Raw genomic sequence first — 14,311 nt, 5'->3', positions numbered from 1 at the left:
TTAAATACATTTAGATTAACCCAATAAGATAATGAAGTAAAACAATGTGAAGCATTTCTTAAGACATACATATATTGGTTCTGAACTTAGTATATATTATAGCCTGCCATGTTTCTGACAATCACCCTAATTTCATTGTTCTGAATAGGTAAAGGATAACAAATAGATAGGAATATAGTAATTGCCCATTTTTTGATATGCCAGGTATTGTGGAGGCCTGATGTTCATAGTTGCATAGAACAGTATTTTGATAGCTACCATTGAACTCTCTTGCCACTTACACCGAGTCTAAATTTAGGAGGTTCGCTAATATATCTCGATGTCCTCCTTTGCCTCATTGACATCCTCCCTACACGTTTTCCTTCAACAAGCAACAAAGCATATGTTATAACAAAACAAAGCCAAAAACAATCCACGGGAATCCTACTGGCCAAGCCAAACCATTCTAAAGGACTTATTGAAAATCCAGATAGACGTGCAATCTGGCTAGTCAAGACTACAATGACTATGTTGGCTGCATCATAAAAGATTATCCAAGCAAAGTATACATAAAGACCTATAGTTTTTCTCTTATAGATACAATATAAATAATAGAAACATACAGGATAAGTTATAAAAGCCAAAACTATTGCTGTATAATAGCAATATGGAATAATCCTGGTTAAGCCTTTCATTTTAAACTTTGCCAACTCAACTAATGCAAGGCTTAGGTGTCGAAACTCAAAGATAAGATACATATTGGTCATTAAGATCATGTATACACCAGCAACAATTGATCCTGCTCTCGGTGTTATGCCACAGATGCCATCACCAAACAGGGGAATGACTGCGTCCGGAGTAATAATTGCCTGGAAAAAAAAAATAGGATCACTTCCACGTAATATGGAAATAATTACCAGAGCTACATAAAGAAATCTAGGGAGATAAATTAAATATATGTTAGTATAAAAAATAAAATGTGAGTTGCGTATTTGTTTTATATACATTCTCCTGTTCAATGTTTTCCCAAATTGATGCCTTTCAACAGTACAATTTCTACCCTGTATGGTAGCCAATATGATCCAATCTATTTGGAGACTGCCACTAGGGAAGCATTTAATGAATTGTTTCATCACTCTAAGGTAGGTTTTAATTATGATCAATAAGCTACAATTCGTTGCCATATGTTAAACCTAATAATGATCATTTAAAAATACCAGGAGTTACACAATCTTTTATCAAAACCAAACAAATCATGTTATGGCTCAGCACAATGTATGCATATGCTATTCTTCTATAGATGTTAAAATTATAATCTTTACTTGTATCATTTTTTTCACACAAATGAAGGTGAAGATATATGTCCCAGGACATATATTGTAGGATCCAATCTGAGTCGGACACCAGGACCTGGTCTTCTGAGCTTTTAGACTCATGTTGGAGACCATCCTCAGGGAACCTCTCTCTACCAGAGGGTGTCACTATTTTTTCACAATTTAAACAAGTTTTCTCAATCATATGCCTGTAGATTTGAGACTTTAATGCCCAGAATTTCCAGCAGGCAATATTTGGGAATACTGAAGTTACATTTTCAATAAAACTAGGAAGGCAATAGCATCATGTTGGAACAGGCTTGTGTAGCAGAAGGGCTGATATTATCATTGCCGTTATGTTGCATTGGAGATTGTGCCCATACCAGATCTGAAGTAGGAAGAAATCTACACTAGTTATCCCTTGAAATTCTCTGATGCTACCCACCTTTTGGTCCTGCTTTTCTGCATGATGTAGTTGTTGGTAGGCCTGTTAGATTAGCCCATTCCAACTGATGAATCCAGCTGGATTCCAGAGGGAGGCTGGGATTTTCCCCAAGAATCTGGTGGGCAATTGAGCTGAAGCTTTAGTTGCAACCTGGAATGGGCAAGTGGAACAGGTTTCAACCTGATTGCCCTTGTGTGTTCTCTCCCCCTGTGTTGATCCCAATGTGAACTTTATTTGAGGAGCTGTGAGAGATGAAGCAAAAGAAGAGATGTCTGGAGAGGCACTGTAGGAAGATGAAGAGTGAATCTGCCCAAGCAAAAGTGAAAACCCATATTATGGATTACATTGTGGTAATAAGGGCAGTGAACAATTGCTATTTCTCCATGTTTTACACTTCCTGATAGTTGTCCAACAGCCCCGTTTAAGGAGATTTGGTCCCTGCTGGGGAGGTATGGGCTTCAAGAACATCTGCAGGGCTGCTGTGAAGAATATGCTTGCTATCTGCACATAGAATCCCTCAATCCACTCAGAGTTTGGGTGGATTTGCCTGGATTAGCCTGGATAAGTCCAGCTAAGATGCCTAAAGCAAGATCTTGTGGGATTGTCTAGAGGCAAAACTTCTAAAAACAGGCCATTACTTATTATAAATTCAAACCAACAAGCATAGCACATACATTTAAGCCATTTTCCCACAATCAGCAAGTTCCATAAGTTCATGAAGACAAAAAAACAAAAAGCCCAGTTACACAAAGCATGCTACTTCTGATGTTTTGTCATTATCCAAGATACATGATATGACACTTTCTCTTTTTTTCCCAAGGGTACTTCCCTCAATATTCTTGACAATTTTCTTTCTAGACTCAACTCAGAAAGAATGTATGGAAGGATTATACTTCTGCTCATTCCTGATATTTAGTTGTTAGCCAGAATTATACTGTCTTTTACATCAAGCTCTTATTGAAGACTCGTGAAGTAAACAAATAGATCACACAGGCTGAGAGCCATCCTAGCTAAATCAGTGTTAAGCATTTGCTCTATATACATAATATTGAACAGAATTCTTGTAACCTTGCAGAACAAATACAAAATATATTTTAGACATTTTTATTTGAGCAAAGCAAATTTCATTTCCTGAAATACAAAATACATTTCCTCACATTCAGAAATTACAGGGGGGAAAACCAAAGGTGTAATCCATACCATCTATGCATAGTAGTTTATAGGATCTCAAGCTAACCTCTGGGACACTTTATCTTAAGTCAAACATAGGTCATCTGAAAATCTCCAATTTATAAAAATCCAATGATCCCCATGTTTACCAGTCAGATTATAGAAGATCTAGTTCCAAAACATCTGATGCCCTAAATAGCTTGTCCCTGTCCTAGGTGATCTTTCCAAAACTTTATAGAAATCTGCCTTGAGGGAGATATAACAATTTTTAAAAAAATTTAAATGGATGTATCACACCGCAAAAATTAAAATTTCAGTCTACACTGTTATATTTATCTTTGCATCCAATGGGTAGGCACTCTGAATCGAAAACTGCATCAAAATCTCATAAAAACTTTACTGTGACTTCTCTCGTTCTTTTGTTTAACAAGGATGAAATCATTACAACTCATATTTTTAAAATGAATTGTGGACTATTTAAAATTTCCACTCTATGCTTTGCATCTAACAAACTGGCTTTTAAAAATATGAGTGATTATTAAAAATAATAATTAATGAAACTATTATTGATTAAAAATAATCACTCTAAGATTATTCTTATTCAGATGTCCATTGCTCTCCTTGCATTCCAGAATTTTTACTGACTTATGTATAGCTGCTTTCATTAATTTCTTGCAAAATTAAAATTATTTTTTTCTCACCATGGTAAGTCTGATTCTGTTATCAGAAAATCATTATTTGTCAGGTCCTAGGCATTTCCTTTTTTGGATTACTTAACTGCTGGATTATAAAACCAGAACACCATCCTTACATCCTTTCTGTAAAGGAAGAGAAAAGTTATAAAGTGAAAAAAACATCTGATCAGTTCTGGCATGTACTCATTAAATGTGGCACCATGTGACCAAAACTTGCAACCTCTTGCCAGCTATCCCATTTTTTTTTTTATTATTATTATTATTATTATTATTATTATTATTATTATTATTATTATTATTAATAATAATAATGATAATAATAATAAATAATTTATTCTGCTGCTTACCGCATAATAAACATTAAAAAACATTAAAAACATTGGATGTAAAATGACAGAGCAGCTAAAGTAAAATCATTAACACAAGATAGAGAAAGAGGGAGCTGGATACACAAGGAGGGGAGAGAGATTAGCTTTTAATTAGTCAACCACCTTCAGTATGAAACTCTCCCATTGGGACCCCAAGCCATTTGGCAGAACCAGGTGTTAAGGCTCTTATAGAAAGTCAGGAGACTGGAAGCCAATTTTACCTCAGGGGGTAAGATGTTCCAAAGGGTAGGAGCCGTAGTCAAGAAGGCTCTTCTTCTGGACCCCACCAGTCGAAATTTCTTGACTGAAGGGATCCACAGTATGCCCTCTGCCAGCACAGATGGAGCGGGCCAGTCCCACTGGGGTGAGATGGTTCCTCAAGTAACCTGGACCCATACCATGAAGGGCTTTATAAGTGATTATCAATACTTTGAATTGCATCCAAGGGAAACTGGCAACCAGTGCAGCTTGTGGAACAGTGGTATGACATGAGCCACAATAGCGGTCCTAAGGACGGCCTGCGCCACCACACTCTGTGCCAGCTTATCTGAAGCCAGCAATGAAGGTCCCAAATAGCAATCATGTGACCCACAACAGTGGTGGGATTCAAAATTTTTTACTACTGGTTCTTTAGGCATGGCTTGGTGGGTGTGGTTAGGGAAGGTTACTGCAAAATCCCCATTCCCTCCTGATCAGCTGGGACTCGGGAGGCAGAGAATAGCTGGGGGTAGGGCCAGTCAGAGGTGGTATTTAACGGTTGTCCAGCTACTCAAAATTTCCGCTACCGGTTCTCCAGAACTGGTCAGAACCTGCTGAACACCACCTCTGAGTCCCACAGGATGCTGCAACCTCATAATTGCATGCCAGTTGCCAAGTGCCCAAATTACAATCGTCTGACTGCAGGGACATAATGATGGACGCAATTTCAAGAACTGGTTTTAAGTCTCCTTCTTCTGCACCGTTGTAACTTTGAACAGTCACTGGACAAGTGGCTGCTAAGCGAGGACTGTCTGTATACTTACAGCTTACACAACAAATTAAGAAACATTTTATTTACATATTTAGATTAATACACTGCTCTATATCCCAAAAGACTTATTTGAGTAACCTCGGTGCTCTTCCCAGTCAAAATTTCAAACCAAACAACCCAAAACCAGAGTTTATTGAAAAAAGACAGTATGGATAATATGCTGCTTGTAGTGGATCTAATTGATTTGAATAAAGGCAGATAGTACAAAACTGTAGTTCTATCACTTGATATGGAAAAACCTTTTTGATAAAATTCAGACGTAATATGTATGCTAAATAAAAATTTGATTTTTCAAAGGGTTTATAAAATAACTCCAGATGTGGTATATGGCCCCCTAGATTGAAGATAAAACTCTGTTTTTCATATGGTCAAGCAGGCCTGGCAAGGCTGTGGCTGGGTGTTGGAGAGTGCAAGATCTCTGGAATCTCATGCTCCTTAACAGCCTCTTTGGGAGACCGATGGTGAGGGCGACTTTGATTTTGGAAAACTGACAGGGTCACAAATGGCAGTCATGTGACCATAGCTCACTGAGTTGTCATAATTGCAAGCAGGGCACCCAAGCATTCAGATCACAATACATGACCCTAGGGATGCTGCAATGGCCACAACGCCGCAGACTGATCATAAATCCCTGTTGTTCAGCACTATTGTGACTTTTAATGGTCACTGAACAAGCAGTCATAAGAGGAAGACTATTTGAATATTGTACCATCATGCCTAACCTTTGACTTATTCCAAATTTCAGATGGTTTCACTTATCATATATTCTCCTTCCTGGGCTCTGTTTAGGGTTGAAAATATAAAAGATTAAATGTATCTCCTATCGCCATTATATCCTTTTAAAATATTATTTTTGGACATGTATTTATTAATTAAATATATATGCTGCCCATTTTGCCTAGATTTTGATGCTTTCTCTCACCTTTCTCTTGATGCATTTTGATGTTTTCTCTCCTTCTCTAGTTTTTATATTTCTGATCAATAAATCAATATGATATACAGATTTTAAAGACTGGATTCAACCAGGAATTAGAGATCCCCATTTTCAGTAAACAATGGGAAAATGTATTACAACTGTATAAAAATGTTAATAGATCTTAGACTATTGAACAAAAAGTAATATTTACAGTTTATTATCTTTGGAATTTGTATAGAAAAGGAATGAGTAAATCATTGGGTTATTATAAATAAAGTGGGAATACATTGTTGAAAACATTTTTGTGATATCCTAAGATTGTTATGATCTAGGAAAAAGTTATAGGAATAACTTTTTAATTAATATAGGAATTATTATATTAATCTGTATTTGTAATAATATTTAATATTTTGACTTTTATATTAAAATTATATATGCCGGTATGTATTTATTAGATGGTAGTGATTAGTAGATAATGAAAATATATTCTCCATGCCCTTTATACTGATAAGGGTCTATCTCTGCAACATTGGAAGACAAATGCATACCCTCAGTCATTCAGTATATTGAATACCTAATGGTAGCCATAACTTATGAGACTTGGACTTAGATTTATGGATTTATGGACAACAGTTACCAGCCTTCATTACCTATTATAGCTTTGGTCAGTCAAGGTTTTGACACATTTTTTAGAAACTTAAATGGATAAACTAGGTTTTACTTATCACATGGATTATTTTATATACTTAGTACCATTATTATAAAGTGGTATTAACACTTCACGTGATCTTGATTCTATCCCTCTGTTGATGCAGCCTAGGACTGTGTTGGCTTTTTTGGCAGCTGCTGCACACTGCAGGTTCATATTTAAATGGTTGTCCACTAGGACTCCAAGATCCCTTTCACAGTTAGAATCAAGATCACGTGAAGTGTTAATACCACTTTATAATGCCTTGGTAAGGCCACACTTGGAATACTGCATTCAGTTTTGGTCGCCATGATGTAAAAAAAATGTGGAGACTCTAGAAAGAGTGCAGAGAAGAGCAACAAAGATGATTAGGGGACTGGAGACTAAAACATATGAAGAACGGTTGCAGGAACTGGGTATGTTTAGCTTAAGAGAAAGAAGGACTAGGGGAGACATGATAGCATTGTTCCAATATCTCAGGGGTTGCCACAAAGAAGAGGGAGTCAAACTATTCTCCAAGGCACCTGAGGGTAGAACAAGAAGCAATGGGTGGAAACTAATCAAGGAGAGAAGCAACTTAGAACTGAGGAGAAATTTCCTGACAGTTAGAACAATTAATCAGTGGAACAGCTTGCCTCCAGAAGTTGTGAATGCCCCAACACTGGAAGTCTTTAAGAAGATGTTGGATAGCTATTTGTCTGAAACGGTATAGGGTTTCCTGCCTAGGCAGGGGGTTGGACTAGAAGACCTCCAAGGTCCCTTCCAACTCTACTATTCTATTCTATTCTATTCTATTGTATTTATTGTATTGTATTGTATTGTATTGCAAATTTTAGCATTAGCCTGCTGGTCAAAAATTATATTCTTGAGAAGAAATCTTTAAATCCTAAAGGACTTGGATCAAATCAACTCCAAACTTGGGAAATATGCAACTATGGCAAAATTAACCATATATATTCAGAAGTCTGATTACATTTAAGCAAAAAGTCTTCCCCTATTCTGGTGGCCCTTGACTTTTAATTATTTGTTTAGTGACCATTCAAAGTTACAATGGCACTGAAAAAGTGACTTATGGCCATCTGTTCCCACTTGCAGCATCCCCATTGTCAACTGATCAAAGTTCAGACGCTTGGCAACTAGCATGTACTTATAATAGTTGCACTGTTTGTAACCTTTCCAGTGTTCCAAAGTTACTTTTCCAAAAGACAACTGGACTTTCTTGTTTTTTCTTAGACAACATTTTGTTTCTAATCCAAGAAGCTTGTTCTTTAGAAAGTGAAAGCTCAGCTTTTTAGAAAGTGAAACGGTTTCAAAGAAAAACCAAGAAAGTCCACTTGCCTATTGGAAAAGCACCTTTGGAACAACCATGACCTGGATGATTGAGAATCTCCATAGACAAAGTTAATCGGGGAAGCCAGATTTGCTTAATGACCAAATGATTCATTTAACAACTATAGCAAGAAAGGATATAAAAGGGGGCAGAACTCACTTAACAAATTTATGCTGGTTGCAGTGTTCTGGGATCATGTGATCACCCTTTGCAGCCTTCTGACAAGCAAATATGATGGGGAAAGCCGGAATCATTTAATAACTGTGTTACTAACTTAACAACTGCAGTAATTCACTTAATAATTATGGCAAGAAAAGTCATAAAATGGGGAAAACTCTCTTAACAACCGTTTTGCTTAGCAATGGAAAGTTTGGGCTTAATTGTGGTCATAAGTTGAGGACTATGATTACTGTAGTTACAAGAACAGGAGAGGGTTTCCTTTTTTACAAGAGAGCTGTTAGATCTGGGCAATGAGAGAACAGACTGCGGACACGAAGTGACTTAACAGCTCTTTATTAGTAGTAGTAGTGATCCAGCTTGCTCTGTGGCCGGAGGGTTCCCCTTTTATAGGAATCGGGTACGCCTCTCGACCAATCAGAGTAATACCTGTTTCCCGCCGTAGCGGCGGACCAGAGAGGAGACTTGCTACGATATATGTTAATATCTAACACCCCTCCCCTCTTAGACGGCACATTGCGGTTTGTTATATAGTCTCTAAGGTACGTTGGTGTTTGCCTTACGCGAGTGGAACGTCGCAGTTCGGGTTGATCGGAAGTAGTTGCAGGATCGGTTTCCTTCTCTATTTCGCGTTCGGGAGTCTGTAGGCTTTCGTTGCTTTGGCGTTGTTCCGTTTCGCGTTCGACCTCTTGTTCTGTCCTGGGCTCGCAGGTGTCGTAGTTCTCTGTGTTTGGGCTCTCGAGTGGTTGACTCTGTATTGGCAGGTAGCTCTCGTTCTCGGTTCGTAGGTCTGAGTGAGCCAGGCGACCCCGTAGTTGGTCGATGTGCCTTTTCCAGTTCCGCCCATCTTCCAGTTCTAGCAGATACGATCGTGGACCCTTGATGCCAATGACCGTTGCCGGCATCCACAATGTTCCCCCTGCATAGTTGTGGGCGTAAACCGAATCCCCTATGCTAAAACTCCGAATTTTGCTTGTGGGGTCTGGGGGTGCTGTGGCAGAGTAATTTGGGTGAAGACGGTCCAGGTGAGACCGTAGACGGCGGCCCATGAGTAGTTCAGCGGGGCTCCTACCCGTTGTGGCGCTGGGGGTAATGTGTTGGATTAATAGGTAATGGTCAATGCGTGTTTGCCAATCACCTGGACCCATCCTAGCGAGGGCCTCTTTTGCAGATCGCACCATTCTTTCCGCCTGTCCGTTTGATGCCGGATGGAATGGCGCGACGAGGGCATGCCGAATTCCCTGACCTGCTAAATATGTTTCGAATTGCATGGCCATGAACTGGGGCCCGTTATCGGAGACCAGGAGGTCGGGCAGGCCATGAGTGGCGAAAAGTCGCCGTAGAACCTTAATGACTGCCTCTGCCGTGGTTGAAGTCATTAGGACTACTTCTAGCCATTTGGAGTATGCATCCACAACTATAAGGAAAGTCTGACCTTGAACTGGCCCTGCGAAGTCGATGTGTATTCTCGACCAGGGTGCTTTAGGCTTCTCCCATTCTGTGGCGGGCGCTTCCGGGGGTGCTGGTCTCGATTCTTGGCATGGAACCCAAGTGGCCACCCATTCCTCTATCTCTTTGTCCATGTTTGGCCACCAAACGTAACTTCTTGCTAACGCCTTCATCCTAACAATCCCCGGATGACCAACATGTAATGCATCTAACACATTTCTACGTAACGCATAAGGAATAACAACTCGATCCCCCCACAATAAGCAACCTTGTAACACTGAGAGTTCATCCCGTTTTGACCAAAACACTTTGAATTCTGGGCCCACGTTTCCCTTCGGCCACCCCCTCCAAACCCAAGTTTGAACTTGCTTTATTATATTGTCTTTAGAGGAGAACCTTGCAACGTCGCAGGAAGAAACCGGTCCTGAGTCCAAACAGTCAATGAGCAGCACCGGTACTTCGGGAGTGGGGTCTGGCAAAAGGTCCGGTAGAGGGCAACGGCTGAGTGCGTCTGCGTGTCCTAGAGTGGAGCCCGGTCGATGAATTAACTTGTATGAGTACGCAGCCAGGAAAACAGTCCACCTGGTCATGCGTGGAGAAAGGGAGACGGGAGTGGGGCGGTTTCCCGCCAAAAGTCCCAACAACGGTTTGTGATCTGTAATTAGTTCAAAATCGCGGCCATAGAGGTATTCGTGGAAACGTTTTACTCCAGCTACGGCAGCTAACGCTTCCCTGTCCATCTGGCTGTAATTCCTTTCGGCCGATGAAAGAGTCCTGGAGTAGAAGGCGATGGGTGCTTCGTTCCCGTTTGGCATCCTGTGGCTGAGGACTGCGCCAACTCCAAAAGGTGATGCGTCACAGGTCAATACCAGCGGTAGCGTCTGGCTGTATTGGACTAACAGCGAGTCAGTGGTGAGCAGGCGCTTTACTGCGGCAAAAGCTGCTGCTTCGGATCGTCCCCATCTCCATGTTGCGTTCCTCTGGAGTAGTCGATGTAATGGCTCAGCAACGGTCGCCTTCTGTCTCAGAAAAACGCTGTAGAAGTTAAGTAGTCCGAGGAAGGCCTGCAACTCGGTCTGATTTCGTGGTGTGGGGGCGTCCTGGATCGCCTTAATTTTCTTTGAAGTGGGGTGTATTCCCTGACCATCGATTCTATATCCCAGGAATTCTACGCTAGGAACGTTAATTTGGCATTTCTCCTTTTTGAGGCGGAGACCCTTTTCTCTGATTCTGGCCAAAACAGTTCTGACTCTTTTTAATAGTTGCTCCTCGTTTGCAGCGGACACCAAGATGTCATCGAAATATGGGACGACTCCCGGTATCCCTTGCAAAAGCCGTTCCATGACGCTCTGGAACAGACCTGGAGCAATATTCACACCAAATTGTAGCCGGTTGCATTTGAATGCTCCTCTATGCGTCACTATAGTTTGGGCCTCCGCTGTGGCGCTATCCACGGGCAACTGCTGGTAAGCTTGTGCCATGTCCAACTTAGCAAATATCTTTCCTGGCCCCAACGAATGCAATAGGTGTTGTACTACGGGCACAGGATATGCGCTTTGTTGTAGCGCGACATTAATTGTGCATTTATAGTCCGCACAGATGCGGACTGACCCGTCTGGCTTGACTGGGGTCACAATGGGAGTTTCCCAGCGCGCGTGATCCACCGGCTCAAGGATTCCTTGCTCCACTAACTTATCTATTTCCTTATCTATTTTTGGGCGGAGTGCAAAAGGCACTCGTCTCGGTTTAAGTCGGATTGGCGCCACTTTGGGGTCTAAATTGAATGAGATTGGTTTACCCACATACTTACCCAGACCGGGGCTGAACACATCCTCGAACTCCTTAAAAATCTGCTCAGCGCTGCTGTTCTCCACGGCGTTGATTCCGGTGACTTCTAGCCCCAATGATTCAAACCAATCCAGTCCTAGGAGGTTCTGTAACGGTGCGCTGGCGATGGTCACGGGCAGCTGGGCTACGATGTCCTTGAAACGGATCTGGAACGTGCCTTGGCCCACGATGGGGACTCGGTTCCCCTGGTAGTCTCGTAGCAGGGTGTCTGGAGCGCATAGTTGGCTCTTTTTGAGGCTAGGGATAGCCTGTTTCATGGATGCCCATGAAATGATCGTCAGGGATGATCCTGTGTCAACTTCCAGCTCACAAGGTGAGCCCTCCAAGAGGACTGTGACTTTCAGCTTTTTAGGCCGCTTGGTGCGGACCTGACTTATTTTTGTGAGATACGTTCGCAATTCCTCTCTCTGGGTCAACTCTATCTCAGCGTCAGTATCCTGAAAATACTCTCGTTGAGCGTCTTGATAGAACGCTCTCTCAGCTCTTTGTGTATAATCTCTCTGGGAATACGCTCGCTCAGCTCTTTGGGGAATTTCTCTCTGGGTAAACACTTGTGGATTTCTCTCTGGGTGCCCTTTTTGATTTCGCCAAGCCCCTGGGTTGGGCTTCTGTTGGCGGTATGTAGGTGGCTGCCGTGAGGCAGGGACTCCGCTCCGGCACACTCGTGCGATGTGCCCCAATTTGTTGCAGAGTGAACAAACAACGTTCCTGAACCGACAGGTAGACCGGGGGTGATTCCCTCCGCAGCTTGCGCAGGGCGGCAAACGGAATCCGGGTCTCCCCCCAGGCCTCATGTGACTGCTCCGCATCAAGTGACTGTCCTCGAACTCGGGATCCTCGTAGTCGGAGTTGGTGTCCTCGTAGTGAACTCTGGTTTGTCTGGGAGCTGGCTGGCTTATGTTGAAACCACGTTGTATGCTTTCCGATGATCTTTCCGCTGACTCGGACGCCCTTGCTTCGTTTAGCGCTATTTGTAGGGTTAAATTTGGGTTTGCCAACAGCCTTTTTTGTAACGAAATGTCTCTTAACCCACAAACAAATTGTGCCAGGATATGCTCGTCCAGATCCCTGAACTCGCAGTTAGTTGATGCCTTACGTAGGGCTGCAACGTATTGATTGATTGATTCTCCCGCCTTCTGGTTCCTCGTGTTGAATTCCTGGCGGCAAACGTGGCGGGAAGGTTTTGGCGCGTAATGAGTCTGTAGAGTCTGTTGCAACGCCGCCCATGATACCGCTTGTATCAGAGTAGGTGCGGTGAGGTCTCTGGCCGTATTGAAGACTTCTTTTCCGCAGTAGCCGAGGAAGATATTTTTCTTTCGTGCATCGGTTATCCCCGTGTATTCGTTCGCTTCGAGAAAACACTCGAACCGAATCATGAATGCCTCCCATTCGTCATTCGCTGGGTCCAATGGAGCGGGGGGAGTGTGCATCGCCATTTTCCTCGTTTGAATTTGCCGCGCTGCGGTGTCCTGAGATGGCTGCAGGAATTTCTGCCGAATTCCTGGGCTGGATCAAATCCGGAGATTCTGAAGTAGCGTTCTTCATCCTATCTGTCTCTCGATCCCATCCTCGTCGCCAATGTTAGATCTGGGCAACGAGAGAACAGACTGCGGACACGAAGTGACTTAACAGCTCTTTATTAGTAGTAGTAGTGATCCAGCTTGCTCTGTGGCCGGAGGGTTCCCCTTTTATAGGAATCGGGTACGCCTCTCGACCAATCAGAGTAATACCTGTTTCCCGCTGTAGCGGCGGACCAGAGAGGAGACTTGCTACGATATATGTTAATATCTAACAAGAGCTATATAATGGACCAGAACCAATTTGGTGTATAGGTAATCGTCAAAGCCAGCAGCTTAGCAACCATTCAAAATTATGAAAAAACTATTTACAACCCGGATTCAAATTTCCAACAGCCATCAATCCCAGCAGACCCAACTGGCCTGCCTTCATAGCATTTTGCAACACACCAGTCACATGACTGCAATTTATGATATTTTAGCCAGAAACCAGTGTTTACTTCTGGTTTCCTGCAAAAAAAAATGCCCCATTAAGCGGGTTTGTTTAATGACCACCACAAAAATAGTTATAAATTCAGGCATGGTCACTGGCAACCCACTTAACAGTCACAATTTACAAGCAAAATTGCATGCTCAATTACACAGGCAAGTCGAAAATTAACCATAGTGGTTAAGGCATCACACTTGAAACTGGGAGCCCTCAATTCTAATCCTGCTTTATGCACAAAACCAGCTAGGTGATCTTGAATCAATCACTTTCTTTCAGGAAGGAGGCAATGACAAACCACTTCTGAAAAAAATATGTTGCCAGAAATTGAATATAATTGAGTAGAGAAAAAATATGTGTCTATCCATCCATCCAAACATGAATTACTGTAAAGTTTCCACCTGATTTTGTATTTCTATTTTTATTTAACTGGCTGATTTAGGTTTCAAAGCGCTGGGGGAAGAAGGTCCATTTCAAACGTATGTACATTCAAATGCGACTATATGGCCACATAACCGACGCTTTTTAATTTTTTCTTTTAAAAAACCTCAAGCACTTCCTGAATACTCAAATCGATACCTTCTTGGAGCGACTTTCGGTGGGCCTGTTTTATACCCAACTCTTCCCTTCCCGCGCCTTCCCGCGCCTGGTTTTGACAGTTAAACCGCCTTTCCCGCTTCCCCTTCCCTGGAGCGCATGTGACTCCCCCCTGTCCCCTTCCATGCACCCCCCGCCCCCTTATCGCTTGTGATCTCTTGTCCCGCCTCTCATTCTCTGGGCAGGTTTCTGATTCCTCCGGTTTGGGTTTTTCTTCTTCCCTTCGTGCTTCACGTGGCTCTACAGATGAGACTCAGGATTGGTCAAGCTTTGGGGATTTCCGTCCAATAGCCAATGGGTGC

General features: G+C 42.2%; 1 protein-coding gene across 2 annotated transcripts; it reads right to left on the bottom strand.

The window, feature by feature from the left end:
- TMEM217 (transmembrane protein 217) lies at positions 1-14,122 on the bottom strand. 2 transcript variants are annotated; one of them, XM_081948685.1, is made up of 3 exons: positions 13,992-14,122; positions 3,609-3,725; positions 1-848 (listed from the first exon to the last, which is right to left on the bottom strand). In XM_081948685.1, the coding sequence occupies exons 2-3, from the start codon at positions 3,609-3,611 to the stop codon at positions 255-257; spliced, it is 597 nt and encodes a 198-aa protein (XP_081804811.1). In that variant the 5' UTR covers positions 3,612-3,725; positions 13,992-14,122; the 3' UTR covers positions 1-254. The 2 variants fall into 2 exon arrangements, 1 of the variants encoding a protein (XP_081804811.1); XR_014175013.1 differs by lacking the exon at positions 1-848 and adding an exon at positions 1,743-1,979.
- Positions 14,123-14,311: the final 189 nt, after the last annotated feature.

The sequence above is a fragment of the Natrix helvetica genome (assembly GCF_964273705.1).
Source record: "Natrix helvetica genome assembly, chromosome: 3".
Taxonomy (NCBI): Eukaryota; Metazoa; Chordata; class Lepidosauria; order Squamata; family Natricidae; genus Natrix; species Natrix helvetica.
The sequence above is the reverse complement of the archived record's forward strand: the minus strand, read 5'-3'. Positions and strand labels throughout refer to the sequence as shown.